This window comes from Acartia tonsa, chromosome 1, assembly GCF_053477335.1.
Source record: "Acartia tonsa isolate MP-2025a chromosome 1, ASM5347733v1, whole genome shotgun sequence".
Classification (NCBI taxonomy): domain Eukaryota; kingdom Metazoa; phylum Arthropoda; class Copepoda; order Calanoida; family Acartiidae; genus Acartia; species Acartia tonsa.
In genome coordinates, this window is record NC_137260.1 from 33,703,005 (window position 1) to 33,729,464 (window position 26,460).

Genomic DNA, 26,460 nt, shown 5'->3' on the forward strand with positions numbered 1-26,460 from the left:
AAAAATAAAAATGTTCTGGTATAGGTTGGGAGATTTACCCTCCAGAGGGATTGTCTGTTTGATTGGAGGATTTATTTTGCTACTCAGGTAAATAAAAAATGGTAATATTAAATTTTACTGGCCAAAAAAGACATAAATTGTTCTTTTACGTTTAATTGATTTTCTGTGCTTCTTACGAACATATTTAAAATCATATTTCGGATAGTATAATTATAAATTTAGGAATAACTCCAGTATTGTTGATCTCAAGGAGTCAATTGCCAACGAAACAGAGAATAATATATATTTTTTTCATGGAAAATTATTTATAATTAGATTCGATACATGATTTTTCGGTATGGATCACAAAAGGTTTTCATGCAGCGGAAATATATTGATTCTTAGGCATGCTAGAATAATACTAATTACATACAGAATCTTTAGAAATATGTACTTTTCACTAAAGAAAGTTTTTTTATTTATTTAAAATTTTGAAAACAATTGTAATGCTTGTTGCCGAAAACGATGGCCTTATTTTTGTACAACTTGTAAAGAGAATTTTTCATGGACTTACAGGTTACATTTACAAATGAAATAGCCAGCTCTTTAAAGTTTATTTCGTTTACTTTAATTTTATTTACACAACTATTCCTATTCTTTTTTATTAGTGTGGTTTCCTTCAAACTTCTTAGCGACCCCCTCCTCCCTATTTTTGAAATATATTAATAGTAATGGTTCTATGCTCGCCAGGCACTTTGTTAGTAAAGCCACCTTAATTATGAATAGTATTTATAAGGTTCTTACGCTTTTGTTATACAATTCTTTGCCTTTAAAAGTTTAACATAATGTTGGCACGTTTGTTACATTTTGTAAAAAATATTTGTTTTTATCTATAACAAAACTATTGCCTATTACTTTATTTCTTGTTTTGTTTTAGTAATTCAGCTACTCCTTAACTAGGTTCTGTCCGTAATTGCTAACCCCAGCTACGCCAAAAACAAATACATCCCGTTTGTTTACTTAATAATTGAAAGTTATAAATCAATCATATAATACTCGAACCTGTTATTATTTTTATTTTGATCTTACACCAGGTTATCATGTATTCTAATAAAGTGAAACCATGTAGCTGGCTAAAATAACGATCCCTCCATCGACCTCCTTTAACCCCCCCCCCTCCCCCCCAACTAGATGAACTAACTGACCAATTAGAACCTATATTGACTACAATTTTTCCCTGTTATAATATCAAAGATAATTTTAATTTTGATCTGAAATATTGTCAGCTTGAAATTGCTGCTTTACTCATGGATATTATTGTTCTTGTTTGCTTTAGTAAATAATAATTTGTTATTGTACCCTTTAGCTTTACACTTAAGTCTGGAAAATTTATGTTAATGACTTCAAATTTAGAGTGTTAATATGGAAAGGAAAATAGTTTTTAGCAATTTTATTGTCTTAACCCCTATCTGAGATATTATTGAACAATGCTGGTTCCCAAAGACCTGTCAAGCACTGTAAAACCTTTCACCCCTCCCTTATTGTTTATTAGGGGTCTAAACCTGAAGGGTCTATACCTGGCGTGCCTTAATCCTGTGAGACTAATCAATACCCAATAAAAACATAATCTGACCTAATAACAACAACAAACAAACGAAAAACTAATCTTTATCCATCTTAGATTTATGTCAATAAATTGGAAGTCTTTGCTCAATAAGGCACTCCAAGGGAAAGAGCCTGTCGATGAACATGACAAAAATACAAACACTAAATGTTCTCTCACATATTGCTACAAATTTAGCAAGCAGTTATAGCAGCAGTACGACGCTGCAATATTGGTCTAAAGTCTAAAGTCGTTTATGCACTTAATTGCTAATTTAATTTTTAATTTTAGCAACATTTGAAAAACATATCCTGTATTGTTTACAAAATGGATATTATGTAAAGTTAAGACATTTATAAGAAAAAAACTTTCTCTCAAAAGTGAACTTTTAAAAAATTGCTTGAGGATGGATAATAATGAATGATACGTCTATACATCATAAATGATACAAACTTAACCCTTAACAGTCGGGCCCCTTGCCGCACCTTAATCAGTCGGGGGGGGGGGGGGGGCGTTCAACGCCCCCCCATATTATCTCAGTTCCTATTAGAGCTAGAGGGCTAAATTTTTTTTGTACAAGTCCCCTGTGTTATGATGAATTTCCGACCTTAAGGAAGTCAAAGTCAATTTTCGCTTCCTTCACCCTTTTATTTAACAACCTTTGTTTTTAGGTCCTTTTTTACTTAAAAATTTCAAACGGCTGTAATTTTCTTATTTTTGAAGCTAGAAGAACAATTTTTTTGCAGAAAATGTTTATCTTTATGTAAATTTTATATTTGAAATGTCAAAATATAAATTTCAGCGGCCGCAGCTGTACTTGGCAGCTGCCAGCCGCTGCAGTCGGCGGTCGGCGGGAAAACGGCAGTGGATCTTTATGAAATTTTAATACGTTATGTAGACATGTAAGAAAAGCTTAAGTTTAAAATTTGAAGTCTTTAAGTCAAAAATTGAGGCCACAGAAGCCTTTTAAAGATTTCTGGAGACCTGGAGGATCAGGACCTGCAGGATCATACCTGGAACCTGAAATTGACTTAAACACCTGTATTTCATATAAGGATGTACTACTAGAGGATATTTTAGTATTTTGGCAAGATAAAATACTTTGTTTAAGTCAAAAAAAAATATTTTTGCTCTTTACCTGGATGACCCTGCCAGGTTTGCTGGCATCCTGTGCCCGCCAGGATGGAGATATTCAAAAAATTCCAACTCTCAGTTATGTGTCATACCCAAACTTAATAAGTCACGCAGTTTGGGCTCTTTATCTTTCACACACAGAAAATGAGATAGAAGAAACCGGATGGGGGGGCGTTCAACGCCCCCCCCCCCGACCGTTAAGGGTTAAGAAAGGTTTGCAGAAAAATTATTGTGTTGAATTAGATCTTTGTTGCTTACTAAGTGTTTGTTTCCCTCCTTGACTCCGTAACTCACGTTTTGTTTGTTTGTTTAGCCCGTTTCTACTCATCCGTTATCGTCGTTGTCACGTGTGGCAAGGGTAAGAAATCTGGCAGCTTCCATTGGTCGGTTCCATAGATCATAGACAGTGAGGTCAGTCCTGTTATTTGGGCAATCAAACAGGTGTGTCGTTGAGTGTGAAGGGTTTAAACAGAGTGGGCATTTGTCCTGTATAGTTGGATTGATCCGGGCCTTGTAACTGTACAGGTAGTTGCTGTATCCAGAGCGCAGCTGGGCTAATGTGGCTCTGGTGCATCTGGAGAGCTCCTTTTCAGATGCATGGATGGGTGGGTATGCTGTTTAGGACTTTATTAGGCAGCATTTCATTAATTGATTGTTGGACAGACTTGGTGTGAATTAGTTTGAGCTTCCCTTTATACTCTTCCGCAGGGATATCAGGTCGGGACATCTGCCTGATTTCAGGTCCAAATCTGGAGGACAGAGTCTGCTTCATCTGACGGGGAGGAGGGGGGGGGGGGAGCAGAGAGGTCGACTTCCGTACAATCTCCCATCTATCGTAACTCACGTCATCTGTATCACTGGAAATATTGTATGCAACCCAAGCATATACGGTTGTTTGCATTATTATGGATGGTGGTATACCCCCTCCCCCCTCCACAATAAATGGACTTCTTTTTTTACTGTTTCTATATATATTCTTAAAATTCATATCTGAATCAAAGTCTTAGAATCAAATTAGATTTCCCCTCGAATTGTTTTGTTAGAATTATTGCAGTAAATAACAAAACAACATTATAAACGCATTTTTATTTCAGTTTTGCCTCAGATTTCAGCTATGGAAATATCAACACATATATGATTTCTTATATGAAAACAACGGGGTAACAATTTTATTATCTTATTTTTGTACAAAAGTAACAGGATGTCTATGTATCTCTCTGTCAGAAGCGAAATATGTCGCTAGTTAATGAACAGATATTTGCCTTTTTTGCCATGAATTTTCTTATAGGCCTAGGGAAGGTTTATATCAGTTTTCTATTCGACTTTGGAAGAAAATTACTAATAACTTTTGTTTGATAAAATTAAGATTGAAACCATCCATCGACCGTAGTATATAGTTCTTAGTTTCGTTGTTATTCAATAATTAAGATATTCCGTTCGAATGCATCTTAATTTACATAGTATAAAAATGGTCCGGAATGTCCCAATCGTTGAATAAGTTATATATTTTATATCTTGCTGAGTTTATGTTTGCATTTAAAGATAAGATAGCATATTATTTTTAAGTAGCAAAGAGTGTTCTACACAGCTCATCTTGCCTCACTGTGTCAGTATGTCTGTAACACATAATCTATATTATAAACATCTATGTTGCTATTAATAGACAAAATAAGATTTTGGAAATGTAATTATCAAACTTCATTTATAAGCAGTATATTGTAGATTTGAATCTTACAAAAGTATTTTTTCAACTTTAGTAGCTTTTCTTCAATTTGGCCGTAATGCTATAGGAAGTTATATTTCTATAATGTATAATATTAATTTATTGGTTTTTAGTTTTGGTTTTAACTAATCATTCATTTTGAATGTTGTGGCCGTACGTTGTATTGGTTCTATAATATAATGCATATACATTATACATAAATTCATTGATTGAGAATAAAATAAATGAAAAATACTTTAATTGTAAAATGTTTTACTAATAAAAGATTAGGTAGACAATTCTGAAATATTTTTTTGAAAAGATATAAAACATTTAATGCTTTTAAAAAATGGCCATAGTTTGTGCGCAAAGCACGCATAAAATGTGAATTGATGGTTAAAACTATATAATTGTAGTAGGGGCTAGAGTACACACTCCTTAAATTCAATTTGGTACCTTATTCTTGAACGCCCCTAATTTGAATGTTATTGATAAAAAAAAAGTATTCAAGGTTTAAATTTTTTAAAATTATGAATTTCTTTGTCTTTGGATAGATAAAATTGAAATTTGATATAATTGCGTTGCATTAGAAATTTAATAATATAAAAGAATTTTATCAATTTATCTACATTAAATAATAAAACAAACAAAATTCATTACAACTGCGCATTAATTATTATTTAACAGTAAGCAATCATTTCAATTATCAGGAGCCTTATTACCGTCAAATTCAGTCATACAAAACTAAAAGGGGTGGTTGCACGAAATGCATTTGAACCACATATTTTTCATGTTTAATGGTTTAAACTGTCTTTATATGGCATATATTTGAAAGAATCTCAATTTTCTACCACGTAGTTTTAAAAACATCAAGACTTTTACTGGCGCATATTAGACATTATTGGTCGTAACCCAAAAAAAACTGCCAAGTAAAAGTAAATTTGGGTATAGTCCCATTCGTAACATCGCACCTTATGGGGCGATTCTTCGTATTTTTCACAATAGCTTTTCTCCTATTTCTAGCCCCTGTGGGGGGCTCTAACCCTGCGGGGCCAATTACCTAACCCTGTGGGTATCACCTAACCCAATATAATCTAACCTAACCTAAAATAACCTATAAAAAGCCATTTTAATAATACGACGAATCGCCACTTATGGGGCGATGTTACGAAATGGACTATTCCCGTAAATTTTTATTTCAAATATCCTTATTATATATATCTCATTCTATAAAAACATTTCAAGTTTAAAGACTATCTAAGGTACCCACAACTCATTAAATGCACTTCGTGCAACTATCCATTCAACATAATTGTTATATAAAAGTAACAAGATATCTGTATGCAGTAAAAGATTTCTCCTGTGCTTTGAAGCTACCTATGGGTCAAGAGAAAGTTTACAAACATTTTTTTGAAGATGCCTTCAACTCGCCCGAAAAATCTCCTCTAAAAAATACTCCTCCTCCCAACAAAAAATTTATTTTTCTTTTTAAAGCTAAAAGGTTTTCTCCTGACTCCATCCTCTTAAATGCTTCTAGAGACTTCTAAATTTAATTTGTAAATATTTTTGAATGGTGACCTTTTCCCATTTTTGCAATCAATTGCTACTTTGAGTGCTGATCTTTGGCAGATATGATGGCATGATTTTTAGGACAATCTACATTAAAAAATACGAAGCCTATCTTTCAAATTAGCTTATAAAATATATCTTACATAAAGAAGGAATTGTAAAATTGTTAAACTTTTTGATTGAGAATGAATTATATACTTAAATACTTACATCAAATCGCACATTTTAACCTTCAGCTTTCCAACTTATTAGTTACTGACGTTTGCTTAGACAATCATGATCTAACTATACAAATCTTTGATTGAAACTTGCATAAGTCAATTACAATTGTATTTTGTTTATTACGCATTCTATTAACTAAAATATTGTGTAAGTAGTGTAAAAAAAGTTTTAGGTAATGCTTGCATTATTTGATACATTCTAGAATTAGAAGACGAAGAAAGTCCCCCCAAAAAATCTGACGACATAAAAATGATGGATGAAGAGAGGTGGAGTGGGAAAGAAAACCCCTAAAAAAGAGATGATTAATCCCTCGTATTTATGACGTAACATGCTGATTTTTTGAGGGACCTTCTTCGTCTTCTAGAATTACCTCACCATTACAGAAACTAACCAACCACATTCTTTTCGTGAACATCATTGCATAGACGTCCAGGGGGGGGGGGGGGAAGGATTTTTTTTGCAAATGTCTGTGAATGCAATTTTATCATTGCATCCTTGAATTGACAAAAATGAGAAATTCAGACAAAAAATCTTCAAATTATGTAGGTACTTTTCTGACAAAGATAAAAACAAATCATCTAGGTTAAAGATTTTGATAAGGCACAGATATTTCATCTAAAGATTAACTTTTTCGCCTTAAACTTTTCTGCATGCGGATATTTATGCTACAGAAAATACAAAGTTACATTTTTTCAGATATGAAGAAGATGGGGAATTCATATTGTACAATCCCCACCTCAGTTATGCGGATTTTCTGTTTGTTTCTGTCTCAAAGGTAAAATCTTTTTTTTGTACAATATAAAGCAAAGTTCGTCTGTTTGAAGATGAGAGTACATAAGACAAAAATGCAGGGGCATTGTTTTGATGTTTTGAAAATTTGATAATTATGGCTGGTTGCTGTTGAAAGCTAGCTTCAAGATCTACATTCTACATAGCCTACATTGTATAGTACAATATACATATCCTCTTGATTTTGCAACTAATAACTTAAACTGTTTTTAAACTATTTTTAAAAGGTATATTAAAAATATACTTTGACATCTGTAGAATCATACTGCAAAGCCAAAAATGAGAACAATTGCCCACATCAATTTTTATTAGGATTTTAAAGTTTATTTTTTACTATGGATTAAATAATTTTTACTGAATCGTGATGTTTCTTCCCTTTGTAGGTAAAATACTCAACTTTTAGAGTGTCTTGCTTCGTAAATATTGTATGCTAGTATACAGTAAAGTTAGGTCTTTTGATTTTATCTATCAATACTAATTAAAAATTAATTCTTTACAATATATCAATGAATTAACATAAAAATGTTTCATGACTATTATACATTAAAACACATAAAAATTTGCTGTAAAGGGTTAAATAAATTAAGATGACAACAAATGTTTATGCAATACAACAAATTTATTTTTGTCACATATACAAATATGATATAAAATAAGATTATTCAAACATATTTTTAAAAATATTTTTTAAAAGTATGTATCTTTTATGAGTAGGGTTTTCATTCTTTTCATTTTTATTAAATAAAATTATTTAACTACGTTTGAAATAAGTCACTTTGTGAAAACACTCTTTCGGAAATTCTAATTTCTAATTGGTTTAAATTCAGCATTATGTTTTTTATTGTATTATGTCAGATTTTTCAATGAAATTAATTGTTTTAGAAAAAAAAATATTTCCATTGAACAGAGTAATGTTTTTTTTATTGTATCAGTATAAAGTGAATTATATAAAATTGTTCACTAAGTTACAATATTACACGAAGTAAAAAAAGACCTTTTGATCTGGTAAAAATGACCAGAGCAACAGTAAAAATTAATTTTTAAATCCCCCCAAAAAAGTTTATTGGGGACTTAATTCAAATTTGGGCTCTGCAGTCTGATTCTATAGGTGTCCTAGTATATTTTTGACCCCCCATTCAAAAATAGTTTAAAAACAGTTTAAGAAATTGAAAGTGTTATTCTTAATTTAAGAGATAAATATAACCTTTAAGTTATTGCTATAATAAAGTTAGCTTATAAATAAAAATTTTATTATATTTTATTCTCGCTCATAGGGATAAGTAAATAGCATATTTTTTTAATGATATTTTTTTCTTTGACTTGCTCATAGTATTTTATTGTACGTGTTCGTAGTATTTTATTGGGCTATAATGCTATTTTTGTAGGATTTGTGTTTTAGATTTGCACTTTTTATTAAAAGTTTGTTTTCTATAACGAGCTATTCGCCTCTACTATTATGTAAGATTTTAATGCTTTTACGGTAAGCTAGATTCATATCTTTGTTTTAACTATGGTAAATTTACCATTCATTTCCGTAACCCTGCAACCCTGAGGTGGATTCTTAAAAAAAACTTTTTAACTCACTGCCTGACTAAAATCAGTGAGGCTCACTAAAAAAAATTGTGAAAAATCCTCCAATAGCATTAAAAATCTACAAAAATTAAACAAAACCTCAGTTTAATAACTCATTTATGATTTTATTAAATTTTTGTAAATTTTTATGCGATTATGGAGGATTTTTCAAAAAAAATATTTTCTGAGCCTTACTAATATTAGTGAGGCAGTGAGCCAAAAATTTTTTTTTTAAGAATCCACCTCTGGTTTTGTTGCAGTTAAAATTTTGTTTGTTTTCATTTTCAAAATTTATCAAGGTTAATTGCTAAAATTATTATATAAAAATTATGAATTTTATAGATTTAGTCGTTCTTGTTCAAATAGACGATGTAAACTTTTCTTTATTTTTGGTAGTAATTAGAGTCAATATAAATAAGTAAAAGATTCGCCTAAATTTGCAAGAAATTGACAGATTGACACATATTTTGTGTTCAAGTTCATTTTAATTTTCTATTTGTTTTCTGAGTAGAACGAAAAATCTTAAAATTTAAAAAAAAGCTCATTACAAACGTAATGTTAGTTTGCTAAATTCACAAATGAGCAAATTGTCAATTAATTTTTTTTACACGGAATTTGGCAAAAATTTAGTGCGAATAAGGATAGTGCAGTCCACAATTAGCGCAGCAACAACAAGATTATTTAATGCTTGTTTTGAAACCGTAAAGTGTTATGAAAAGCATAACATGATAGTGGAATACATATTTTGGTATTTGGCAATTAGGTATTGTCGAAAAATTAAAATCTCTAACTTAAACAGTTCAATCAATATTTGAATTTTTTAAATAATAGTCAATACAATATATCTGTAAGACCTAGTATGGGTGTATAGAGTGGACAAACGTACAGACAGACTAATAATAAAGTTACTACTAGTGCTACTATAAATATTTGCATTCTTTGGCTAATGGAAAAGAAACATTATTGTCACAAAGAGAAGTTTTTTTGAGGTGCTACTGAAATTTATTTTGTTTTGTCTCTGTACTTTTAATAGTACATTTGCTTAATCAAGGGCGTCTAGTGTACAGTATATGCATAGTGGGTTAGGGGGTAACCCCCCTTAGGTATTATGAATATAGGAAATTGCGACGCATAGTTTCAAACTTACGGATCATTTGTGGTTTAGTAGGTTGTTGGGTCGAATATAGGCTCATACAGATTTATTAATGAATAAAACACATAAAGTTTTTTACTATCAAGACATTGCAAAACTAGTACAATCAGGGAATGCACATTAGTTTTAGTCTACATATATTTCAAAGATTTGGCTCTTATTTAAAAATGTTTTTACGTGTCAAATCTCTGTGTACGCCCCAGCTTGTAGCGGTTGTATCTAATACAATTTCAAGTTAAATTCTTAATAGATCTTTAGAGATACTCCTTAAGTCACAACGTCCGTCAAAGCCAAACAATTTTACCAATAGCTAAAAGTGTATCGCAACCGTTAGTTGTCATGAGATGTCTTTCTGTCTAACAACTAGAAATATTAGTAATTCAAAAACTTTAGACTGTGACAAGTAAGGTATGTAGACTTAAAAACAGAATTAATAATAAGGATATTTACGTTCTTGTTCTCAAATATTTGAATTCAGCACTGTACTGTGATAAATCTTTATAGACGGGACAAAACTAGATAAAACGTTTAAATGACTACAAATAAACGTGAAATTAAATGGCCAAACTTTTAGATAAAGGGACATGTCAATACTTCATAGACATTATGCCAAAAAAACACACTCCGATATAAATAATTTTCACAAAAACAAAAATAATTATGTAATTTTAAAACGGACGTTCAATCAGACAATTTACTAGCTTTACAGAATTATAAAAGAATTTGTGAACAATATTATGCAATTTGAATTTAACAAAACATTTGATTTATTCATCATACTTTAAGTGTAGTAGCTTCGTACCAACTTTGGGATTAGGTAACTCCCATTAATTCTTATTTAAATAAAATGAAATAAGCACAAAATTGTTTTGCAGCCATTAATTTTTTTGAAGGGGGTGTGGATTGTCTTTTTGTCGGGGCAATATCTCTTATTTGGACCATTTGCTAAAATTTTCATACATATACAACATACACACCCGTAGGTACACACATAGATATACATACAAATACTACTTTATAGTATAGAATAAAAATTATGTAAAGAAGTAATTTTCTTTTTCACATGTACTTCCATTATTTACTCACTTATTATGGATTACCATTGAACATTCTTTTTATTGATGGGTTTATTGGCTAAGAGAAAATGTTAGGATATTACATCAATATTATGCTTTTATCTTCTTAAAGCACAACTACTATACAACCAGGGTCTATTTTGTTAAAACATTAGAGTAAAAGACTAGACAGAGAAAGAGTTAAATAACTGTATTTCCCTATCTCAATGACCTTGTGCCGACTCTCAATTTGATCTTTGAAAATCAACCAAATGTAACGGGAATATTAAAACAGCCAAGTAACAGAAAACAATATGCTAGTAGACGAAAAAGTTAATTATTTTTACAGCATAATATAGTTTTTCATTAAGATAATGTAATACGTTTTTACACAAGACTTTTTTTAGACCCTGATACAAGGAGCATCAATGCCTTTTCTTGGAGCACTTGCAAGACAGATGGGAACTAGAATATCAATATTTATAGGTAAAGATATTTACTAGTTATTCATATTTGAACCTATCTGCGTGTGATAAGATCCATAAGCCAGCTGAAAAGACATAGCCAGTATATAAACAAGTTCATCAATATTCATAGAAAATCATATGTACTAGGTGACCTGGAGGATATATATATATATATTGCTTCTTGTTTTTACATTTTCCTATAAAACTTTGATTTTCAATATTTGGACGGAAAAAAAATCTTGTACAGACATCAAACAATGTTTGTGTATTTTATGTATTTGTTCTGGTAAGCCAAGACAATTATATGTCAAATTCTTATCATTTAATATTGCTTTTAAAGATTGAATTGTCAAAATAAACAGATTATTTACTTTTAAGTATACATTTAATTATAATGATAACAGAAAATGTACTATTTTACTTACAAAATTTAATATTACAAAAGTTAAAATTGTTATCTTGTTTTAAACATTTTTTAAACAAATAAACAGATGTTAATACCTAACAGTAGCGCAGCAATCTACACTTTATCTATAATACAAAGTAGAACGATGTCTGTCTGTCCGTCTGTCCGTCTGACCGTCTGTCCGTCTGTCTGTCTGTCCCTTAAGATCTCGGTAACCACTGAACCGATCGGATTCTACTCTTCAGGGTATCTACCTATTGGTCCTGTGGTGGTTTTAAGCTATTTTCTTGGGGGGTGGGACACCCCCAACCCCCCCAAAAACCATAAAATCCCCCCCCATTTTTTTTTTTTTTTTTTTTTTTTGAAGGAGATTTCCATGGTCCTTTACGATTTTCGCAATAATTTTTTTTTATTACCTCTTGGGGCAAAGCCCCTAGAGGCTAGGGGCGAAGCCGCTAGTTAGATTATATAGAAACATAACATGAAAATCTATAATCAGTTATTCAGGTTGAGCTTGTGAAGGGTGTTATGTATGAATTAACTCCCCCTGAAAACTCAAATCGGAGAAAAAAGGCTGCTTTTTGGCAAATTTCTATAGCCCGCCATTGAACAATTCCTGATTCCTAAAGAGAGTTTATATGTCTGCATGTAGAGTATTTCCGCTACTTTATAGGAAAAAGGTTAAATGAGGCCTGCAGAAAAATATCCAATTTTTCCTAATAAATAGTCCTTTATGTAAGCATTTAAATCATACTGCCCCAAATTATTTAGTTAAACATTATCATGCTATGTGTTAAATCTTTGTTCTTAACTTTCCAACTTTATAGCATGGTCTGCTAGTGAAAAATGGTGATTAACTGCAGGCTTCCATCTACAAAAATTTTCTCAATAAAAGAAAATTATTTATATTTTTCTAGGTTCTATGATCTACAGTGCTGGATTTTTATTAACTGGTTACACCTCACAATATTATTTTCCTTGGGGTACGTATATTGTTTTTATTTTAATTGACAGTAGTGATTTGTCTGACTATTATAAAAATATAGTTTTGGTATTATCCTCTTAGAATTTTTTTTCAATTTTGAAAATTTGAGTACCCTGCGGCCTAGAAAATAAAACAAAAAGCAAGAGCTTGCGCACTTTTTCTTTATTCAAAGTTAGCCAAACAGGCTATGTTAATAATTCTGCGTTTTTATTTTTATTTAAGTACACTCCTCCCCCCCTGCTGTGAATTTTTAAATGGTCAAGATAATCAGCCTTAAGAGGTGGAGGTTATTATGTCAGGTGGAGGTTTATAAAATTTGCTGTCTACACATGTATCTAGATTTTCGACAGTTGAAAATTAAGTAAAAATTTGTATTTTAGCTGTTGTAACACTCTCCATGCATGGAGTTGGATTCTCACTTGTGTACGCCACATCCATTGGTGCAGCTCAGAACTGGTTTCCATCACATATGAAGGTATTTGTAGTAGCAAAGGTACTTTATAATTAACTTTGTCTGTCCGTCCGTCAGTCAGCCCGTAACGCTACACAGTCAGTCCTTAACATTATGCTTCAAAAGACATCAATTTTTGTAAAGGTTGTCATTCTTTTTATAACACTAGCGGCTACGACCCTAGAGGCCTCTTGGGACACGTAAAATTGTTTCAGCTTATTACCAAAGCTATTTTTTCACCCGAAGGGCGAGTTTTTTCATTTATGGCGATTTCTCTGGGGTGGGTGGTGGTACCCTCTCACAAAATAGTTATACACCTTCCCGCGACCCATGAGAAGCTTCCCTGTAAACCATAACGGTTCAGCGGTTAATGGTTAGCGAAACAAACAGACATCCTGTTACTTTACTATAAGGATTGATCTGAAATATAATAATTTTATAAATAAAGTTTTTTGTAAAATAAATATAAAGTCTGATTTTAAAGAATTTCTAAATGTGAAATCAATCATATAATTCAATAATTATTTACTTAGAGAACACATTATTTTGTACAGTACAATTTTAACCGAGTCAATTTCAAATGATACTAAAAAGCACAGAAGGCGAAATTTATCTCAATTCTCAATTCCCTTTTTTAGTTTTCTTTATAGAAAGGGCAAAAAACAATGTTTCGTAAAAAATGTATAAGCTAGGTGGGGGCTATTTATGTTCTGGACAACTGACATTATAAGTAAATACACAATACAAGGAGTAATTCTGTGTAAATAAACATTTTTAAAACAAACAAACTTGTACAGGGGATTTATTCTCCTAATCTCATCAAATTTTGTTTTATCGTGTAAACTTAAAAGATGATATACATTGAACCTTGACACATACATTTTATATTGTTTTTGACTGAAGGATATTTTGGTCAATCTAAATACTTTGGTAACCCTAAACTGTCTATCTCACTTCTGTGTGAAAAAGGGCTATGATTAAGTGACTGTTTTAATATGGGTATGACACTATCCATCCTCACAGGATGCCAGCAAACATGAATGGGCAAAAGTATTTTTATTGACTTAAGCAAAGCAATTTGTTAAATAGATTAAAAGATTAATAATAAGTTTATCCTAATATAAAATATAGGTATTAATTTCAGGTTCCAGTTATTATCTCTTTATAAAAAAGGAGCTTTGAACGCCCCAACCGACTGATTACGGTGCGAGAAAAGGCCCGACATATAAGGGTTAAATTTATAAAGTTTTGTTGTTTACCAGGCTCTTTACTTCTAAGCATATTGAAAATAATTTCTGTTATACTAAAGATTTTTAAAGATTATAAGCATTTCAAGAACATCCTGTACATATTTGAAATAACAATTCAATTCAATTGTTATCATTTATCTGAAGGTTTGTGTAATTACTTTTGTTTCAAGAAGATATGCAAATCAGGCATTTTACTTTCAATTTTAATTGTTGAACAAATGTAGTAGTAGTAAAAACATAAACAAGAATGACAACATCCATAAAAGCGAAGCACTGAAACGGTAGAACAAACGGACATTAATACTTGTACAGTGTCAGAACTGAATAATCATAATATAAATGTCATAAATGTAATAAGAGTCAAAGCAAAATTGTAAGTAAATTTGTTGAAAAACTGCTTGATTCAGGATAATGTTTATGGACATACTAACATTTTTAGGACTTGATTATAGAGTTGCTTCGCTGATTACATTATACTTTGTTGTCTCAGGTATCAATAAAATGTTTAAAATGGACGTACGGACATTTTGGTGGTGATTATAGAGTTGCTACGCTTTCTAAATCGTACCTAACTGCTAAAGGAATCACCATGTAAAATTTGAAATCGATAGGACAATTCTAACATGCCTAAATTAACGAAAAAAAACTATCCGTTAAGGACGTACGGACGGACGTACTAACATTTTTAGGACTTGATTATAGAGTTGCTTCGCTGATTACATTATACTTTGTTGTCTCAGGAATCAATATACCAAAAATCAGATCAATCGGATGATTAGATCACTTAAAAATTTGTTGTTAAAAAAGTAAAAAAATCAACATGTTTAAAATGGACGTACGGACATTTTGGTGATGATTATAGAGTTGCTACGCTAAGCATTTCAAGAACACCCTGTACATATTTGAAATAAAAACAATTCAATTCAATTGTTATCATTTATCTGAAGGTTTGTGTAATTACTTTTGTTTCAAGAAGATATGCAAATCAGGCATTTTACTTTCAATTTTAATTGTTGAACAAATGTAGTAGTAGTAAAAACATAAACAAGAATGACAACATCCATAAAAGCGAAGCACTGAAACGGTAGAACAAACGGACATTAACACTTGTATAGTATCTGAAACGAATAATCAGAATTTAAAAGTATAAGAGTCGAAGCAAAATTGTAAGTAAATATGTTGAAAAACTGCTTGAAGCAGGATAATGTTTATGGACATACTTACATTTTTGGACTTGATTATAGAGTTGCTTCGCTTATAATATTGTTCTTTGTTGTCCCAGGAATCAATATACCAAAAATCAGATCAAACGGATAATTAGAACACATGAAAATTTGTTGTTAAAAAAGTAAAAAAATCAACATGTTTAAAATGGACGTACGGACATTCTGGTAATGATTATACAGTTGCTACGCTTTCTAAATCGTACCCAACTACTACAGGAATCATCATGCAAAGTTTGAAATCGATAGGACAATTCTAACATGCCTAAATTAACGAAAAAAGCTATCCGTTACGGACGTACGGACGGACCGACCCTAATTATAGAAAAGCTTCGCTTTTAAGAAAACAATTACAGAAAACTTAATTTTATAACAGAAAAAATATCAATATGTCTTTAAATAGCAAAAGCCAAATATAGCTTAATAATTTACTGAATAAAAGTCCTTAGGAAAATAATAGTTATTTCTCGCATCGTATTATAAACGGTTTTCCGCGGATATAGAATGTACAATTATGAGATTAAAACTAGTTTTTTAGCCCCGAGGTGCCGAAGGCTAGACATAGTTTTTTTCGTGTGGATGAGAACCGGTTCCTATCCACCGGATTCGAATGAATATGAGAATAGTTATTTCTCGCATCGTATTATAAACGGCTTTCCGCGGATATAGAATGTACAATTATAAGATTAAAACCAGTTTTTTAGCCCTGAGGTGCCGTAGTCACGGGCTAAAAAAACTGGTTTTAATCTTATTATTGTACATTCTATATCCGCGGAAAGCCGTTTATAATACGATGCTAGATATAGTTTTTTTTGTATGAATGAGAACCGGTTCCTATCCACCAGATTCGAATGAATACGAGAAAGAAAATTATTTGATTTTGTTATTGCTCTATTAAAAGTATATCTGATATTTAGGTTAGGTTGGGTAAAAAGGTAAAACTTGTCCATTAGGTATAGTACCCAATACTGAAAAAGCTCCACAGGTCATTGCTATTTATCTCTTCTTTCCAGAGCATAGGCCACGCACAATGGTTCTCCATTTATCTTTGAATTGGGCCTCAGTAGAGGCTTCACTGAAAGATGAAAAATTCTTCTTTCTCAGTTCCTCAAGGAATTCCCTCCTCCAGGTTGTTTTAGGTCTGCCTGGTTTCCTTTTTCCTGTGAAGGGGTCCCAAGTCAAGGCTTGATTGGTTAAATCATCATGCCCTTTCCTTAGAGTGTGCCCCAACCATCTCCATTTTCTCTGTTTTATTGTCAGTTTGATGTCTGACATATCACTGCGCTCTAAAAGCTCAGCATTTGTGATCTTGTTTGGCCAAAAGATCTTGTGGATTCTCCTAAGACATTTGTTGACATATGTCTGTAGCTTGGAGACCACTGCTGTGTTTAGGAACCAAGTTTCGGCCCATACAGCAAAACAGAGAGAACATTTGACTTGAAAAGTCTTAACTTTGTCTTTATGGAGATGTTGTTAGAATTACAAATTTTGTTCAAGCTGGCAAAGGCTGTTCTAGATTTGTTAATTCTAGCTTTGACGTCTGTCTAAGTGTCTCCAGCTTCATCAATTTTACTTCCAAGATACTCAAAGCAGTTAACATCCTCAAGAATTTGGTTTCCAATAGTTATTGGTTCTTGGGAGTTTGCATTTAATATGAGTATTTTAGTTTTTGGAACATTTATTTCAAGTCCAACTTTCTTGGAAGTTTCAGCTATCATGTTAGTCCTTTTTTGCATTTGACTTCTATTGCTTGTTAACATAGCAATATCATCAGCAAAGTCCAGATCTCCCAAATATTTGGGATTGCCAAGTAACTGCCAGCGAATGCCATCATTGCTTTCACAGTTCTTCATGATCCAGTCAATGGCAAGGAGGAAAAGGAAGGGAGAGAGAAGGCATCCTTGTCTGACACCTGTTACAATCTCAAAAAGGTTGATAGTTTACCTTTATACATAACATTTCCACCTCCTTTATGATAGATAGCTTTAATGATATTGATTATCTTTTCTGGAATGCCATAGTGTCGGCAGATTTTCCAGAGAGATTTCCTGTCTAAAGAATCAAATGCTTTTTTGTAGTCAATAAAGTTTACAAAAAGCTCAGAGTTCCATTCCTTGGATTGCTCTATGATGATTCTTAGAGAGGTTATCTGATCAATAGTGGAACGGTTTGGTCTAAATCCAGCCTGATTAGGTCTTAGCTTTTCATTAACCTTCTTCTTTATTCTATTAAGAAGAATCTTACTAAGGATACGGCCAGGTACTGAAAGAAGCATTATCCCTAGTAGTTTCCACATTGGGTCAAGTCTCCTTTTTTGGCCAGTATTGAGATATGTCCATTTTTCCAGTCCTCTTGGCATAACTCATAATTCCATATCTTAGTGATCAAAGGTAGGAATGCCTTAGCAGATGTGTCTAGGTCTGCTTTCATGACCTCAGCTGGGAAGTTATCAGGTCCAGCGGCCTTGTTATTTTTCAAACTTTTAATGGCCTCTTTGATTTCCAATAGATTTGGCGCTCGACAGTCAAGTGCATCTGAGGGTGGAATATCAGTTTCTTCCTCTGGAACTGGAAGATTCAGCAGTTCAGTGAAATGCTCTGCCCATCTATTTAGAATATCCTCATCAGTTTTAAGGAGTGAACCATCCTTGTCCCTGATGTGTGATCCTGATTTGTGTACTTTACCTGCAATGCTCTTAGTAATCTCATAGACATCTTTCATTCTATTTTGATTAGCAGCATTTTCTGCTTGCAAGGCAAGGTTTTCCAAGTGTTCTTTTTTGTCTATTCTATTTTGTTCTTTTTTGGATTTCCCTGCTTAGCCTCTTATACAGGTCTTTATCTTCTGGAGAGTTTCTAGAGAGTTCCGCAGGTGCAAGAAATAAAAGTCTAAAATAAAAATAAGGATAGAAAGGGGTTTCAAAGATCAGAAAATTTGTTTGAATGAAAGCACTTATCTTGTGTGAATATGGACAGATAGTAACTTCACAACACAATAGTATTTTATATTTTGTATATATTATCCTTAAGTAATCAATGATTTGGATTTTGACATGCATTTTTTTATGTGTTTAGGGTCTGGTTGGTTCGTTGGTACTGTGTGGCTATGGGTTTGGTTCTCTCATTTGGATTCCGGTACAGACAAGCTTTGTTAATCCTGAAAATAAAAATGCAACTATGGATCCCAGTTGTGATGAAACTAAGGTATAATTATTAATAAAATCTGCCAGGAGTTAGGAAAAGTTAATTTGCCACTGAAACAAAATTTATTGAAGGGCAAATAGATACAGAAATATCCCTGAAAAATATAATAAATGCATCCTAAATACACCCTCCTCATAATAGAATTATAAAAAAAATATTATCTACAAAGTTTTTTTTATCTTTAACTTGTTTTGCAAGTTTAAAGTTTAGAATTACACGTAATGTTAAGCAAAAATGTATAAAAATAACTTTCAATATAAGAAAATGTTCTTCCTTATATACCCACTCCCAACTGACAGATTTTCTCTTGTGGGGAGCGGTTCATCTTCCCCAAAATGGTATAACTCCCCAATGTAAATGCCTATAATTCTACCTTCTTTGTTGAGCACAGTTTAATTACTTTATAAATTTTAGAACCTTATTTATTAAGATTTTATTTATAGACTTCTTGTGACTTCTACTTCACTGATGAATCTGTCATTGATCAGGTTCCTAACATGTTCTATCTTCTTGGTGGCATATTTGCAGGTGTGTTCCACTAATGTTGTTAACTATACCTACAATGTGTATAAAATAATTGAAATTGTTATGAAAAAAGCAAGCCTATGTGAAAATCTAAAGAGAGTTGAGCTTTCTGCCAGTCAATTTTCATTATTAAGACAAAATATACTTTTTTGAATCTCATTTAACAATACACATGGGGTAAAGACACGACAAAAAATATTGTGCCGCTTATAAATGCCTCGCCTATAAGGTCAATTTTAATTTTTAGGTTCAGCCAACAATTAACACAATAAAATTTTGTCAGGTATGGGTCTTGTGTCAACCCTACTTATATCTGATGCTAAGGAGAGGGCTGAAGATAACCTAGAGATGGTTCCTGGAAATATGGATATGGTTAGTAATACAAATATGTCTTGTACTCTTTTTAAAAGCGAAGATTTTCTATAATTAGGGTCTGTCCGTCCATACGTCCGTCCGTCCGTCACAGAGAGTTAGCTCTTTTCGTTAATTTAAACAGGTTAGAATTGTCCTATCGATTCCAAACTTTGCATGATGATTCCTATAGTAGTTAGGTACAATTAAGAAAGCGTAGCAACTCTATAAACAATACCAAAATGTCCGTACGTCCATTTTAAACATGTCGATTTTTAACTTTTTTGACAACAAACTTTTGTATGTTAAAATTATCCGATTCTTCCGATTTTTTGAAAACTGATTCCTATTACAACAAGGTACAATGTTATAAGCGAAGCATCTCTGTAAACAAGTCCCAAAATGTAAGTATGTCCTTAAACAGTATCATCTATTTATGCAGTTTTGCAACAAATTTTCTTAAATATTGTTTGTACTGATGCATTAATATTCTGCTAATTCAGTTCTGACAATCTACAAGTGTTAATGTTCGTTTGTCCTTCCATTTTAGAGCTTCGCTTTTATGGATGTTGTCATCCTTGTTCAAGTAAAAATAAGATAATAAATAGCATGTATATCTTAAAATATCAGATACTCTAGAGAAAAGTATAAAAGAAACAAAACTCAATAACTAAGTTGGGTCAATATATTAATGTGAAGCCTACAACCACACAAGCTAAAACAACATCAATAAAACACATTTATTAAACTGCAAGTGCTATTTTTTTTACAAATATAAATAATATTCTTTGTCATTCAGACTGAAGTTAATTTATCTTGCCATTGTTTAGTTTTGATTTTATCACAGAACAACTTTTTTATATAAACTGTAATTTTGATACTAAAAATTAAAATTTAGGAGAAGAAAGATAAATGTCTGGATAAAAGGGAAAGTCTGACACCTATTCAAGTTATCAAAACATGGGAATTTTATAAGGTAAGGTAACATGAAATTGATAGATTAATATTATAGCTAGTATCTAGGGTCTTTATAATCAAAGGGAACTGGAAAGACTAAAAAATAACTTAAAACCATACCTAGACTTAATTATTGAATAAAAACTATCCAAAGACCTAAGAAGTTTCATTGTAAAAGAGAACCATATCGGTTAAACAGTTAGCGAGATCCATTGGTACAGAGTAAAAGCTTATTACTTTATATTGTAAGATTAATTTTATAAAAACTTTTTAAAAAATCTAGACATGAATGCTACTTATGTACGGCTTTTTTGTTTAATTCAATGTAAGGAAATTTATTTATAATTGCAACATAAAAGTACAGATATGATAGGTGTGAAATAAATGTATAAAACAAGGAAAATATTAAGTTTATATCTATGCAAATGTTTATCAATCATCAATATTAAATATGCAACATCTATATAGATGCTTCATTTTGTCAAAGTACGAAAGGAAAAAATTAAATATTGATTTAAGAGTTATCATAATATCAAACGTATTTTAGAGTCTGTCATTAGAACCAATGAAAAGTTGAATTTACATGAATGAAAAATGTACTTTATTCTTAAAATATTAGAGTTGCTTTCAACACCATAAAAGAGCTTAATAGTTATTTCTCGTATCGTATTATAAACGGCTTTCCGCGGATATAGAATGTACAATTTTAAGATTAAAACCAGTTTTTTAGCCCCGCGGTGCCGAAGGCACCGGCTAAAAACTGGATATAATACGATGCTAGACATAGTTTTTTCGTATGGATGAGAACCGGTTCCTATCCACCGGATTCGAATGAATACGAGAAAATATTTTACCAAATATATAATTAAAATAATGATAAATTAAGAACCTAGTAAAAGTGTCTGACTCTGATTATAGTAAAAAAAAATAGCCAATGAGAGGCCAGTATACACTGTAATTGACCAATGGTAAAATTTACAGTGGCCTCTCATTGGCTAATTTTTTTACGTCATAATCAGAGTCAGACACTTTTACTAGGTTCATATATTAATCTTCCCTCATAAAAAAGTTATAGAAATTTTCTTGTACTCAAAGTTGTATTTTAGAATAAGTTTGTTCTGACTAACCTTAAATTAATTTTCTGATTATTTTAACATAATTTAACACGTTTCAATACATGTTTTTATAATGCTCACTTATTTAAAAGTTTTAAAAAATGCACCGACACGCTAAAAACGAGGAACGCATTTTCGATTACATAAAAATACATTTAGGTAATGCGTGTTTTTACATGTGTCATACCAATAGCAAAGTTTTTCTATCATTAGGGTATCACTTTCCGTACATCCGTAACGGGTAGCTCTTATCGTTAATTAAGATATGTTAGAATTGTCCTATAGACTTCAAACTTTGCTTGACGTTTCCTTTAAGAGTTAGGTAAGGTTCAGAAAACAACTCTATAATCGTTACCAGGAAGACCGAAGATCCTTTTAAAGCAAGTTGATTTTTTCACCTTTTTTATTAAACATGATTTCAACAAAAGTTACATACATTTTGTTTAGACTTATAAATTCATATTCTGCTTTTTAAGTTCTGACAATCTACAAGTTTTAATGTTCATTTGTCCTATCGTCTGATTTTAGATCTTTGCATTTGTAGATGTTCTCATCTTAGTTAAACTGTTTTTAAACTATTTTTGAATGGGGGGTCAAAATTATACTAGGACACCTATAGAATCAGACTGCAGAGCCCAAATTTGAATTAAGTCCCCAATAAGCTAGAAATAGGCCTAGGCTTGAAATAGGCCTGAAATAATATTTTCCTACGTTTCCCATCCCTTATCCCTGAATAAATGTAATGCAAAAAAGGAGAAAAAATAATTTTACAAAATATCATTTATAACTAGATTTGGATGGGTTTCTTCAGTGTCTCCTTGACCTGGGGTATCCTGCAGAACTTCTCTAAGACCTATGGCCTCACCATCATCAATGATGACCACTTCTATGCCAAGATTGGTATTGTCAGCAATGTATTCAATGGTCTCTGTCGTGTCTGTTGGGGAGCTCTTTATGACAAGTAAGATTGATTAATTCTAATGCAGAAAATACTTGAATTCAACTAATAATTGAATTTGGTTTTACAGGATTTAGAAACAATTTATCTGTTAAAAAGCTGAAATTAATATAATTGCAATTCATAGTTTAATGAAAAATTGTTGAGATTTTTACTCGAGATACTTTTGTTTTACTTAATAAATGGTGTGTATGTCAACATATGATTTAAAAAAAAACTTAGGAAAAGGTATTACATTTCTAAAATATAAATTTTGTGGTTATATTTTAGTTCTATTTTCTATTAAAGTAATTATATGCTTACTTTTATTATATTACCTTTCTATATTGTTGGGCCAAATTCTTTAAAAATTTCCTAGGCTAGCCTAGTATTAAGGGTTTTACACATATTTAAATGATACATTTTGTAGGATTTCGCTTAAATTCCCCAAAACCGTTCATTAATTTGTTTTAGATTAAGTTTCCGTGGTTGCTTCTTTATTCTTGGTATTATATCCACAGCTATCATTGCTGGCCTTCCCCTTCTACAATTACTTGGTAAATACAAAGGACACTCTACAATTTTATATTCTGAAACCGGGTTGTAGAGTGCCCTTTACATTCTTTTTTGCATGTTCTAATAAATTTAAATTCAGATTAAATTTCCGTGGCTGCTATTTTATACTTGGAACAGTGGTGACAGCCATTATTGCAATTCTACCACTTTTACAGTACATAGGTAGGTAAATGAGGATTGGAAACTTTTGGATGGGTTTTTACTCAATATCATTCTTAATTCATGGTATGTATTGTCTTTAGTATGGCTTTTTGGAAAGTAATTGTTAAAATTCAATGAACTAAAATTGATCGAAACAAAACCCTTTTCATTACGTTGTTAGATTTTATTTTATGACAGATATATTTTCACCTTATAAATTCGGTAAATAAAATTACATAACCTTATATATATGAAATTATTAGTGAAAATAATAATCTTATTGTGCTTTTAAACATATATCTCAAAAAAAAGATTTTTCTTCAAATTTAAATATTTTATTGTTTTAGAGAAAGAAAGTCTGACAGCTAAGGTGTGTTATGGTCTGCTGATGTCCGTGCTGTACATTACCTTCCCTGGTATTTACGCCATCATTGCTGCCACTATTAATGATGCTTTTGGTCCTGACCATTATCAGGTAATAAGAATATTTAAGGAATTGTGTGTGTGTTTAACAATGGATCTCGCTGAACTGCTGAAACACCTTCACAAGAGAAATCGAACCTAGGGAAAAAAATGTTCAATCTGCAAGCAATTTATGTTACGCTGCTTCGCTCCTAGTCTCTAGGGGGAGAGTGTGACATTTGTATATCTTCATGGAAGAATAGCTTATGAATATAGGGCTAGATTGAGGCAATATAATTCAATGTTAGGGAAAAATTTTTCTTTATTTGTCCGGAACAGGGGTTAACATATTTTAGGGAGATGCTATGAAACCGACTTTTCGATGTGTCTGAAAGAAAACAATCTCTACATGCCCCCCCTCCCCACCCTCATAAAGAATATTGGAGGGTACCCTCGTCTTTTAAAGAAAGAATTCCTGGTTTGAATCTAAAAGTTATTTGAAATAATATGATCACTATAAAATTGTTTTTTTTTTAAGGCTAACTTTGGATTGTTGTTTACCCAGAGTATTGCTTATGCTGGTGCAATTTTCATTATTACAAAAGTAAGTTTTTTTTCTTTAGTTGTTGGCAAACAAAGCTTGTTTTGTGGAGCTTAAATTGATATGCTATTTCTGTATTTTTAATTTTTCTTCTCAGTGCTAATGTAAACGAGAAATTGAAAAAATTGAGAAATGAATGAATGTATACCATGAAATAAATAATTCATAGCTTTTGATATTTGTCTACTGATCTGTTTAAATAAAAAATACAATATATAGCGACTTTAACCAAAGAAATAATTGTATTTTTATGCGGAAATCACATCAGAAATATTCTAATTTTCAGATTCTCCTTTCGAGAGGACGACATTTAAAACACTTACAAATATTTGTTTCCTATTATATAGTCCAGAATATTTTTCAATGAGGATAATCCATGATCTATTCGTATGGACAAAAGATAGAGACAGGCAAATGTAATATCAGGCATATTTATATTTAAGAATGTAAAATAGACCTATTTACTATTGGAATTAAAGAGTATAGTATTTATATGAAATGTAAAATTAATTCTACTTTAAAGTGACATTTTTTTAGATACCTCAAGTGTACGCATTCCTTGGTTACACTGGCATGTTTGAAGTAGCCGCAGCCGTAGGTGTCTTCGGGGTTATCACTGTGGCTTTTCTACCAAAGAAACTTAACTCTAATGAAATAAAGAAGAAAAATAATTTATAAAATTACATTCTTAATATTACTTTACATGATAGAAGTACAATAATAGTTATTTCTCGTATAGTATTATAGACAGCTTTCCACGGATATATACATTTTTATATTCGTAGAAAGCTGGATATAAAACGATGCTAGACATAGTTTTTTCGTATGAATAAGAACCGGTTCCTATCAACCAGATTCGAATGAATACGAGAAATAATATATATTAAAAGTTTGCTTTTCAAGACAAGGGTGTTCGTTTTACAACTGACTCTTAAAAGTAAACCACAAAAATACATACAAACCATTTTGTTATCTGGATAAACGAATTAGGCATTTTAATTATATTACTCTTTACTTTATATATTTTCAAATATTATTTTAGATATTTTAAATAATTAAGTATTCTAATAGAGTATATCTCAAAGGTGATTGTAAACAAAAATATGTGTTTTTTTTTAATATGAAACTTATTAGTGTTCTAGAATTTATCTATGAAAATTATAGGATTAATTTCTTGTTTGTTAGCTCCGAATGTAAGGGCTAACAAAATAGTGTAATTCTTTGATTTTTATTGACATTTCCATGGGCAATTGTAGAATCGGTATTATTTCAGCTGAAATGAATCTGATTTTAAGCCGTGATGATTTTTATTTTGATTAAATGTAAAACCTCATATCAAATCTATTAGGATTAAAAAGACTGAAAAAGATGCAATTTTATTTTCAATTCAGTAACTTATTAGTTGTTAAGATATCTTATAATTTATATATTACAATTACCAATAACATGTATAAAGTTAATGAAAATAGTCATGTTTTATTGTATTGATTTTCAAAAGCTGTTTTATTAACTATTATCTAATATAATATATAACTTTTTGTATCACATAATCCTATGCTGTGCATAGAATTTCTATAGAAAAGCTTTGTACAATTAGTGTCGGTCCGTCCGTCCATAACGGCTAGCTCTAAATATGACCGTCAACTAAGAATTTTCTTTTTGATTTTAAACTTTGCATAATGGTTCCAAAAACATTCAGGTACAATTAAAAAAGCGTAACTATTAAATCTTTACCGTAAAGCCCGTGTGTTCATTATAAAACATGATTTTTATTATTACTTAATTTTTGCTTGATATAGTAGTCCTATTACTATAATTCTTGAAATTGTGATTCCTTGAGAGATTAGGCTCACGAAAAAAGCAAAACATCGTCAACGTAGTATATGTCATTAAAATATTGTTTTCTCCCACTCATGTTCGTTAACGTTCGTTTGTCCGTCTCATATGTTAAGCTGTTATGGATGTTATAATCCTTGTTATTAATATTATATAAATTTCTTTATCTTAAGAATCTAGCTATGAAAAAAGTATCTCTGAAAAATATGTATATATTATATATTAAATATTTTAAAAATAAAGATTTTTATAGAAC

The 26,460-nt window shown here is 31.2% G+C and overlaps 1 protein-coding gene across 2 annotated transcripts; it reads left to right on the forward strand.

Annotated features, from left to right (window-relative positions):
• LOC145317481 (oxalate:formate antiporter-like) lies at nt 1-26,460 on the forward strand. 2 transcript variants are annotated; one of them, XM_080158588.1, is made up of 15 exons: nt 1-87; nt 3,811-3,876; nt 6,906-6,984; nt 11,186-11,264; nt 12,569-12,634; nt 13,017-13,111; nt 18,635-18,763; nt 19,207-19,291; nt 19,572-19,660; nt 20,538-20,615; nt 22,503-22,672; nt 23,123-23,205; nt 23,713-23,840; nt 24,306-24,371; nt 24,906-26,460. In XM_080158588.1, the coding sequence occupies exons 1-15, from the start codon at nt 11-13 to the stop codon at nt 25,044-25,046; spliced, it is 1,431 nt and encodes a 476-aa protein (XP_080014714.1). In that variant the 5' UTR covers nt 1-10; the 3' UTR covers nt 25,047-26,460. The 2 variants fall into 2 exon arrangements, with proteins under 2 accessions (XP_080014714.1, XP_080014705.1); XM_080158579.1 differs by lacking the exon at nt 23,123-23,205 and adding an exon at nt 23,304-23,386.